General features: G+C 46.0%; 1 protein-coding gene and 1 pseudogene across 1 annotated transcript; one reads left to right on the forward strand and one right to left on the reverse strand.

Annotated features, from left to right (window-relative positions):
* Nucleotides 1–511: 511 nt before the first annotated feature.
* LOC120661117 lies at nt 512–1,985 on the forward strand. Its single transcript, XM_039939822.1, has 2 exons — nt 512–936; nt 1,126–1,985. The coding sequence occupies exons 1-2, from the start codon at nt 769–771 to the stop codon at nt 1,717–1,719; spliced, it is 762 nt and encodes a 253-aa protein (XP_039795756.1). The 5' UTR covers nt 512–768; the 3' UTR covers nt 1,720–1,985.
* Nucleotides 1,986–2,959: 974 nt separating this feature from the next.
* LOC120661118 lies at nt 2,960–8,781 on the reverse strand (annotated as a pseudogene).
* Between the last annotated feature and the right edge of the window lie 2,074 nt (nt 8,782–10,855).

Here is a 10,855-nt window from a genome sequence, read left to right on the forward strand (position 1 = left end):
GCATCACTGTAGTAAATCATCAATTAATTACCATCATTACATTCATCGCGAAAAATTACACATATCCATGAAAATTTTTTGCAAATAGGCTTCATTTAGTACTTCATGCATGCGTGATTCTTTTTTCGGGGAATGTGCGCGTTAGGAATGATAGGCTAACCAAACAAGACCATTATTCGGCGAGCGAAAATTAATTGATCACTACTACTAAATAGTAAATGGAGTATTTTCTACTACTGCAGATTACTATTCCAGATGATCTGCTCTACTTAATTACTTGCTCTAATATAAAAAAGCTAGCAATTATGAACTGACCTGGTATAGTGTGGTATGTATTTGCCCGGCTTTCGTGCTGCTACTTTTAGCTGGTGATTGATCACTACTACTACTACTAAAGATTGTGGCCTCTGTGTAAGACGCCACTAGCTATCTCCTCCTGAGTCCTGACCCTGCCCCCTCTCTGTGTCTCTGCCTGGAATCCGGCCGTTGGTCCTCTATATATAGCTGCGCCCGCACACAGACAGCTCGATCCAGACGCCTCTCGCCCGAAAGCAACACGCCTCCCCACCAATCCGACGCGTCACGAGTCAGCAGAACCGAGCATTCTCCTAGCTTGCTAGTGCATGCGTACAGGCTCTAGCGATCCATCATCACTCATCTGCTGAGGCGCGCGGCAGGCGTAACCTCCTGAGATCGAGCTTCGCTTGCGCAGCTGCTAGCTAGCGCCGTCCGGTTCGTTGGTTGGTTGCAGGTCGCCCTCGGTCGATCATGGAGTGGAGGGACAGCTTCCTGGACCTGGCGCTCATCCCGCTCGGCCTGCTGCTCCCCATGGCGTACCACGTCTGGCTGTGGCGCGAGGTCCGCCTCCGCCCGCTCCGCACCGCCGCCGGCATCAACGCCGCCGCGCGCCGCGTCTGGGCCGTCGGCATGATGAAGGTGCGCAGTAACGTGCTCCTACAGTCCTATCCGTACTCGTGCACATGCGCGCGCGGCGAGCACATTGCTCGTCGTCCGGTCGACCGAGTTGGCGGCAGCGGCGCCGCCGCGCGCACACGCACCGGCCGGCCGGCAGGCAGGCTGGCTACTGGATGATACTGAATTACTGATACGTACGTGCGCGTGCAGGACAACGCGAAGAACGCGGTGACGGTGGTGCAGTCGATGCGGAACGTGATCATGGGGTCGACGCTGATGGCGACGACGGCGATCCTCTTCTGCACGGGCATCGCGGCGGTGCTGAGCAGCACCTACACCGTGAAGAAGCCGCTGAGCGACACCGTGTTCGGGGCGCACGGCGAGTACATGATGGCGCTCAAGTACGTGGCGCTGCTGTTCGCCTTCCTCTTCGCCTTCCTCTGCCACACCCTCGCCATCTGCTTCCTCAACCAGGCCAGCTTCCTCATCAACACTTCCGACTGCCTCGTCTCGGCTGACGGCGTCGCGGGCCCGGAGGGCGGCCTGCCGTCCGCCTGCAGGGACTACGTCACCGAGGTCATGGAGCGCGGCTTCACCCTCAACCTCGTCGGCAACCGGCTCTTCTACGCCGGGGTGCCGCTCCTCCTCTGGATCTTCGGCCCGCTCCTCGCCTTCCTGTCGTCCGCGGTCATGATCCCCATCCTCTACAGCCTCGACATCGTCGACCTCAAGGGCCACAGCGGCTGCATCAGCGCCAAATCCGCCGAGGCCACCAAGGGGAGCGAGTGCACGCACGCCGTCTGATACCTGGTCAGCTGATCGAGCAAAAAAAAAAAACTCATCCAAGCTGGGAAAAACCTGAAACTTGTTCTGAACAAACCATGTGATCTGTAGTATCTTCGATTCGTTTCAGTATTCTGCTGCTGATTGCACAACGGTGTGTGCGGGGCTTTCTTGTACCACACAGACACAGGTCGCGAGCTTCGGCCAATTGTCCAAAAAAAAGGAAGCCGAAATCGCAAAAACAAATCACTTTTTTTTTTCTGGCAGCTCAGAAGTTCTCAACGCTACTTAAAATCAAACAACTGAGCTGATTGGGCTATGAATCAGACTATCATCAGCGACTGCCCTCGATTAAACAGTGCATGCTGACAACCGTGGTAACACACACTAGGCAGATTAGATCGGCCTGAATCAACTGTCCACGCATCGTACAAGGACTGTCTATTACTTATTCATGATGAGAATAGCAAGAATCTGGAGTCCAGACCTGACTTGGCAGCCACCGTGCGTGCTTGAGTGGTTGGTGCAGGCGGCCGCGAGGAAGGCATGCCACGACAAACTTCTCCGTCGGCTGCAACCCGAACTTCGGCCACAGGTGCTACAGCTGATCGTTGCTTCTGCGTCAGGAATTTTCAACGTCCCCAATTTGGAGTTCATGTTCGAGTCCTGGGGGATCGTTGGCTGGCATGAACATACATGGACATGAAATCCGTTGAGCGCCTTGCCCTCCTCCTGTGAGTCCTCCAAGAGAGAGAGGCAGAGAGAGACGGCCGGAGTGTGGTGTCGCCGCACTGGGGCCCGTAAGAAGGCCACGTCGGCTCGTCCCTGTCTCTTTCCTGTACCCTGCCGGTTCTCCAACTCCTGACCAGCCAAACGCGCCGTGGTCTCGTGGAGAAGCCGGAAGGGTACGAGGTTCATAAATCAATGAAACCTGTGACAGCAGATTAGCCAGCCATGAAGGTTTTTTTCCCCCGGCTCACGTTTCTGCTTGCTGGTTTGCAAACCGATCTTCAGAGTTCAGACGGCAAAGAACAATGCTGCTGCACTTCAGAGCTGAATGCCAACCGACAACCATACATCCACCCCCCACCCCCACACACACACACCAAAAAAAAGGCTCATCAAAACCACAGGTAGGCCTAGCGTGCTTGTTCTTACCACCATGTGCCTCAACCCCTGAACTTCAGCCCCGCATGTTGCTTAAGTGCCTAAGAAAGGTGAGAGACTTCACATATGCGGAACCGGACAAATATGAGTGATCTAGCCGCAAGATTCCATCATCGTGTAAATTTAGGTAGCATGTGTACGATCAACCATAACAAGACAACAGATGGTAAGCTTCAATGGCGGCCTCTATTATCCAAAGTGACGATAGTTAACTTCACAGTACAGTGAACCTAACAGGACTCAACAGAATAGCATTACTTTCGCATGCATTTTACTCAGTGATCCAGCTCGAATGCAAGGACTTCTTCTGTGACGCCCACCACCTCCTCGACCTCAACCTCCTTGGCTTCGTACCCTTCCTCCTCGTCGCAGGCCTCCCCATCTATAAGCTCCATCCTATGTGCACGATCCTCCTCGTTAAGCTGCTTCCACTTGGCAACCCATGCGGCCCACTCTTCCTCAAGCTGTGTCCGCTTCATGAGCTCCTGCTCGGTCATCTGGTTAGATGCATCCCGATCCTCTTGTTCATACTTCTTCCTGTACTTCTTCAGGTTGGTGATCTCCTCTACCTTCACAGGAGCCAGTAGTGCTGGTGGTCTGGGCCGCCAAGAGAACTGTTGATACCATTCAGTTGAAGTAAAAGGCAAAACATTACAATAAAAAACAATCATACAGAGCTACTTTGGTTCCAACAGCTAAGTGATAGAACCTCTACCTGATATAAATGATCCTTTGACAGCTTGTAAAGCAGATTGCCACTAAACGACCATATTTGAAAGCCATTCTCCATTTCATGGACGGCTGTAACCACAGTTGCAACATATCTGAAAACACAAAGAATTCTAAAACCATCAGTTCCATACTTTCATCATATTAAAGGGTATCTAAACACATAGAAAACACGCGCTATTATTAAAAGCTGCTTATGAAATTTTCAGGAATTTGGAATTTCATCGATTTGATTTGCAGGTTATGCGTTTTAGAGCTGACAAAAATTAAAAACTCTCATTTTAAGCTGTGGAGCCACAACTAAATTTTGATAATTTGATACTAAACGGTGGCACATCCCTAAGCAGGTCGGACAAATTTTTAATCAAGGGCTTAGCTCACCTTCCAGTAGGATCCCACTTGATGTCAGTAGCCATAAAATGATCTCCTGTTGCCATTGTCTCAAGTTCATCAACATTGTAGAACTCCAGCTTGCCACTAAAGCCCTTCAGTCCAGCAATGAGAATGAAATGCCCAGTAGGACACCAGTACAATGCATTAGCTTCCCTGGACTTGAGAGTAGTAAGCTTTGACACACGGCTAGTGTTGGCTGCTTGCATGCAGTAAAAGCTAATGTCAGGCCTAGGACCATCACCATGAATGACAGCAAAACGATGGCCTTTAGGCTCTCATGCGAAGGCAATGATCTTGTCATTTTTGTTGTCCAGTTCAAGGACCTCAATTGGGATGTCCCTTTCTTTAATTCTAAAAAGCTCAAACCCTGTGTAAGTGCTCTTCTTTGTTTTTGTATACCTATCAAACTGGACAGCAAGATATTCCCCATTGCTCTGCCAATACATTTTGCAATCACTGACACTGAAAAGATTTTTCTGCCGCAGCTCCTCTTTTCCAGGAATTTGCACAAGACACCTTTAAGTAACAGTGCACAGATTATAGCCCTCATCGTTAAATATTGAACAACTTATAAGAGGTTCAGAGCATATATTTGCTTACCCTTGCAGGGTGATTTCCACCACCCATTTCAGACACAAACAAGGCTACCATAGGATAGGGATGGCACCCACGGGTGCGGGTGCGGGTTTGGCGAAAACCCGCCCGCAAGCAAACCCGCGAGGTTGGAAAAAACCCGCCCGCGACCAAACCCGCGGGTGCATTTCTGCACCCGCACCCGCGGATTTCGGGCGGGTTTCGGGTGCCCACGGATCTTGTAACAGATATAATAAAAATGCACAAATTCATCAATTTAAACAGTCAAATAACACATTTCTATAAGTAATAAGAGCAAACTAGTAACAAATTCATAAGTTCAAAGTAATAAGGATAAACTAACAACAAATTCATAAGTATATGTGCTCATTTTGTAGTTAGGATAGTTGGGATGGACCTTATCTAAGTAGGTTGGGCTATGGTTTTTTTTGTTTCCGGACGGGTGCGGGTCCACCCGCGGGTGGAATCTCAAACCCGCACCCGCAATATGCGGGTGCGGGTGCGGGTCCACCCACGAGTGGAATATCGGACCCGCACCCACACCCGTCGGGTCTAAAATCCGCGGATACCTGCATCCGCGGGTGGAATTGCCATCCCTACCATAGGATCAGTGGGTGACCAGCAGAAGTCAACTACATTTTCTATCTTCAAAGATTTCTTGTCAATCAGAGAGAATGAATCGGTTTCATAAATAGATATGATATTCTTCCCAAGCCTCGCAAAATACTTATCACCCTTACCACCTCCCCACCTTGGAAAACATAAAAAGTACAGAAGAATCTAAGTGAGAACTAAACAAAAATTGATGAACTCATTCATAAACAAATGCAGGATTTGGTGCTTGTACCTGAAGCAAGGCCATGGAACACCAGAAAAACCAATGTTCTCAGCAGTGGTAAATACATCAGCACTTCCCTTGAAGTCCCGCATTAATTTCCCAGTTCTTACATAAAAAATATTTAAGACAACCTTCTACGAGATTTAGATTTTAAGTCAGAAAGGGAAAGTTAAGAGCACAAAAATGAACTTATGACAGTCTCTTACATGTGTGTCTCTAGGATTGCTCGGTTTATGGCTGCTGTATGTTACCAAAAACCTTTCACCAGGAGAGAAGTCTATATGTTCCACCTGTTACAAACCACTGTCAGCTACAATAACTACTGGAGTAATGCATAGAATTTAGTGTGATCCCAATCCAAAGCAGTACCTGTGGATGAGCAAAGCGCATTAAACGCACAAACTTATCCTCACCACCCCACACCTGCAATCCCTGCCTATGCACTGTCGCCAAGTACGTTCCAAGAGGGGACCATTGAATGAAACTATCTGTCCAGAACTACAAAAAATTGACATAAAAGAGCAAGTATATACATGAAATTAGTTCTACCCATGGAAGTACCACACGACCAAGTTGAACTTTCATTCTACTGTAGCAAGTAAATGTTAAATAGTACCTGGCGTTGATAAATAAGCTCAGACCTCAACTGCCTTGCATCATTCCAGTAAACTTCCGTATATGTACCAGCACGCATGACAAACTGATCTCGGGCCTTCTCATCAGTTAGCCACTTATGCTGATTTTCCTGCAATACAATAATGCAATACGAAAATATTAAGCAATCTAACATGGAAACCTATTTTTTCCTAAAAAATTAAGTCTAAGGCAAGAGGCTTACACCAGGAGTGTATGGCTTAGTTTCAGCAGCTGTCGATTCATCAGGAACTTTCATATACCTTTCGAAGTCATCAAATATGTTAACTACTAATTTGTGAGACTTGTCGAAGTTGAATCCGTTGCCTATTTTCCTAGCAAGTTGAGCTTCCTGAAACACCAAAACATAGATACACAAATATAACTTAGTTACAAAACATTTACCTTTATAATCCATCTACCATGAACATTATTAATTTGATAGGACACAAAAAAGAGGTACCTACACCCATGATGGTGGCAAAAAGAAAAGGTGGGTTGAACTATTCAGATATTTCTGCCAATTGTATGGATATCAAAAGCACATGCAGCACAGTTGAAAAGTACAGGCAGAGCAATGGTATTCGTAAAGACGGCATGAGATATACTCACTGGCATGTTGATATAGAACAACCCTCATTAATAAGGTGTGGTTCAAATTATAGGAGCATAAATTTGGACACATGCCCCAGGGATGACTTGTAAGGCAATAGAATCAACGGAAGCCATAACATCGTTCAAAAATGAAGATATAAGAAAACAAGTGTGACTGACAAAAGCAAACTACCTGTGGGGTATTGTACTCAATGAAACAGTAACCATAGGTCATATTTGTATCTTCGTTCACTGGCATCCAAAAGCCACCTTCTTTGATTGCACTAGTGCAGCTGAAGATCTTGCGTATTATGTCCCCAAGTCTCTCAAACTTTTCCGGAGGAACAACTGGCAGGTTGTCCACCACAATAGTGTTGGCAAAGCCTATTTCAACCTCTGGAAGGTCCTCATTCTGAAGTATCTCATCATCATCATCATCATCACTGCAAGTTACAATCAATCAGCAATATAGAATACCGAGGAACATGCCAACAGGACTGCACATTTCAGAGTGCCTAAGATTTAATTTGATCAAGTGTTACCAAATAAAGGAAGTATGTGAGCAAGATAAGTATTTACAGTCATTCACCCATGCTTAGCCTTTGATGCACCCAAATATTTGTGAACTGTACTAAACTCCTATAATCCCCCATCAGAACTCAGAACCAAGTTTGAAAAGGTATCAAATTCTTTTAGCCATGCTAATTCATAGAGGTGCAAATTGGTGACCCTAGGTGCACCTCCAACCCTCTTTAGTTCAAAGTTTTGTGATCTCATTTTGGAAAAGTAGTACAAAATTTTGAACTAAAAATGGTTGGAGGTGCACCTAAGGGTCACCAATTGACACACCTACTTATTCAACACAACAAATGCGACAAGAAGATATATTAAAACTGAAAACAACCTAACAACAGAATTAGCAATTTGCAAATTAATGCAAACATACCAGAAACTCGATTTGCTAATTTCATCAGTTCAGCAATTTCAATCGAATCTGCCTACCCACCACAAACAAATAAATATGGCACGAAATGTATGTACCATGGAGGATGACAACTGGACGAAAGTAACATACGGCAAGATGAACTCATGTTTGCAACAGATGGGGGGGGAGTCCGATGAGCATCGCGCATGGCTACCTGGGGATATCGTAGTCCTCGCCAGCGGGCAGGGTGATGGCGTCGAGATCGAGGGAGGAGATGTCGATCCCGAGCTCCCGCGCACGCGCTTCGAGGCCGTCCATCAACTGGGGCGGGTGGTGATAGAAGCCAAGCTGGGCCTCCACCATGCTGCCTCCTTGTTGCAAACCCTGCGCGCACAAACAGGGAGCGCAAGGACCATCCCTCAGAATCTGAGAGAACAATCTGTAGCCGATCGCGCGCGAATCGCGGAATCGTGATTCCTGAGATCACGCGGAAGATTGGAGCAGAACAAGATCGAGCATCATCTCGTTCGATCAAGCGAGGGATTACTTAGGAAAAAGTCTATATCACCCTCTCACCTATGGGTGGACATAACCCCCTAACCTACGAAACAGTCTATATCATAGTAAATCACAAAAAAATCAAAAAATGGAAAATCCAATTGTGTTAGACTCCAAATGAGAAGATCTACACAGTGAACATATAATATGGTATGCTTTAGTACATTTTTTTTACAGCTACGAAGAAATACATAGATCTAAAGTTACAACAAAAAAAATATACTAAAACATACCATATTATATATTCACTATGTAGTTCTACTCATTTGGAGTCTAACACAATTGGATTTTCTATTTTATAATTTTTCAGTGACTTACTATGATTTTTCAAAACTACTTTAAGAGGTAATTTGACCGGTTTTAAAAAGTTCAGGGAATGATATAGACTGTTTAATAGGTTAGGGATTATGTATTCCCCCCTTGTAGGTGAGAGGGTGATATAGACTTTTTTTTTCGATTCCATACCTTACCAACGGGCAACGGCAGAAGAAATCGGGCCGGGTCCGGGTGGATTGCGCTTCCAGCACCAGCGGAGTGGTGGAGGCGGCCGACGAGTGAGAGGGGAGAAGCCGTTCGAACTTCGAAATGGAGGGGCACGGCGGAAGGAGGTGCGTCGGGCCGGAGGCGGCGCGGCGGTGGAGGTGGTCAGGTGGAGGTGGAGGCGAGCGGGGGGGTTTTATGGGAAAGAACCGGGCTGGGCTGGCGCCTGGTTGGGTGGGTCCGGGGCCCATCAGGCCGGGTGCGTCGGGCTCAGGTCATGTCGGTTTGGGTTCTGCGGAAGACTTGACGGCCCACGGGGGGAGGCTCTCTGTGTATGAGTTTGACTAGTCAAAATTCAGCTAGTTTGATCAATTTGGAAACTCTTTGGCCAAGCCAGGATCAAATGTGTCTCCATCCGAAACTGCAACAAGGTTGCTTGCAGTAGCGCTTCGGAGGCTTATGGACTTCGATAGTTGTCTCTGTTCGTGGTGAATAAAATGATGGTTAAAATGACATGTAAATCTAAACACACTCAAGTTTTAACAACCTGGTCTTTTTTCTGTGCGGCGTTGGGCAGGTCGAAGCCGGTGGAGGCGCTGAAGACGGCGCTCGAGGGATCGCCCCTCAAGACCCGCGACGAGCGATGCAAGGTTCGGCGTTGATTCTTGGTTCCCATTCATTCATTCTCATTCATTCAAATATGGGTTTCTTCATTGGTGGGGATCAGGGACGTCGAGGGCATGTTCAACTCACTGGATCCCGAGTAGTACGACATCCTCATGAAGTAAGACATACACCTCTCCCGGTCTCCCCTGCTCCCTTCCCATCACTTGCTTCCAAGGTCTTGGGAGGTCAGTTGTGTTGTGTGCAATATGTGTCTTGACAATTAACATTTCCTAGTTGATGAGATCCTAGGATTATTAGATATCGATGTATTGATCCTCCTTGATTGTGCAAAATCTAAGAGCTACATGTGAGAAACACACAATGGACTCTTGGATTATTCATTACTTTTGTGGTGGTCAAGAAGCTAGAGCATCTATTTTTTTTCATGATCTAGTTAAAAATTATTCTCATTTATTAGGCTGCATGCAGTCAATATATTTTAACATTGTCAGCAGTATCTTTAGACATCTTTGGATGCACCATAAAAATTAGTTGTTTAATCTCGAAAAAATATTATAATTTCATTGCTTTACAAGTAAATTAGAATAGGAATTGTTGATCAAAGTAATGCTTTAGACTGGATCACATACAAATCTAGGAATATGTAGTACAAACTACAGTGCATTTATTAATGGAATGACAATTAGTGAGTCATATTGTACTTAGGTTTACTAACAGCCTGTTCGGATGCCCATATGTGGCTGGGCTGAAGCTGGGCTGGAGTTGCCAGCCACCCAGCCGCAACAGTCTGTGCAGCTGAATAACAAGAAGTCAAGAACTGAAGCAGATGAATGGCATCTGATCAACCTGTTGAGCCGAACGGCTGGGCTGATCACCCAGCTCCAGCTCAGCCAGAAATGGGCATCCGAACAGGCTGTAAGGCCCTGCATCTTAATATATGCAAGTCTGGCTTAATAGAACTTGCTGCATGGTAATGTTTGAAAAAAAAATTGAATTTATGAGCTGGTTGATATTCCTACGCTTGTCCGCTTCAGCACATTATCCTTATCTCCATTTCTTTAGGAATGTTACAGCACCACTTACCGTATATTTGTTGTCAAATTAAAACGACTAAACACCATTTTACACACATGTTTCACTTTATTTATGTCACTCAATGGCTGCCTTAGTATCATTTCGGGTACCTCTTATAATTTAAAACTCCAAGGTTATCTGTCTGTAAACACCGATGCGATACAGGTACCTTTATAGAGGTATCTACTGGGGGCAGGCCTACATACATGTGACCAGTGCCTCAAAATTCATGGACTGAGAAGGCAGGCCTAGGATGTGTTTTGCGGTCACTTGCTGATACTGTAAACACGGTCACCTGCTCTATGCTATGGTAATCTGACAAATTAGCTGTATGAAAAATTATTAATTACATTCTATGTTTTACATTATCTCTTTGCCATCTCTCATCTGGCAATTTCAGTTAGAGCATCATTGTACCTTACTGAAATGGCTGAACTTATGTAGTATTACGTCATTTTCAACTGTTTGTACTAGACTTTTCTTTGCTATTTTAGTTCAAACTCTTGGAGAGTTTTCGTACCATCATTTTGAAGGGCGCCACCAGG

Source organism: Panicum virgatum, chromosome 2N, assembly GCF_016808335.1.
Source record: "Panicum virgatum strain AP13 chromosome 2N, P.virgatum_v5, whole genome shotgun sequence".
Taxonomy (NCBI): Eukaryota; Viridiplantae; Streptophyta; class Magnoliopsida; order Poales; family Poaceae; genus Panicum; species Panicum virgatum.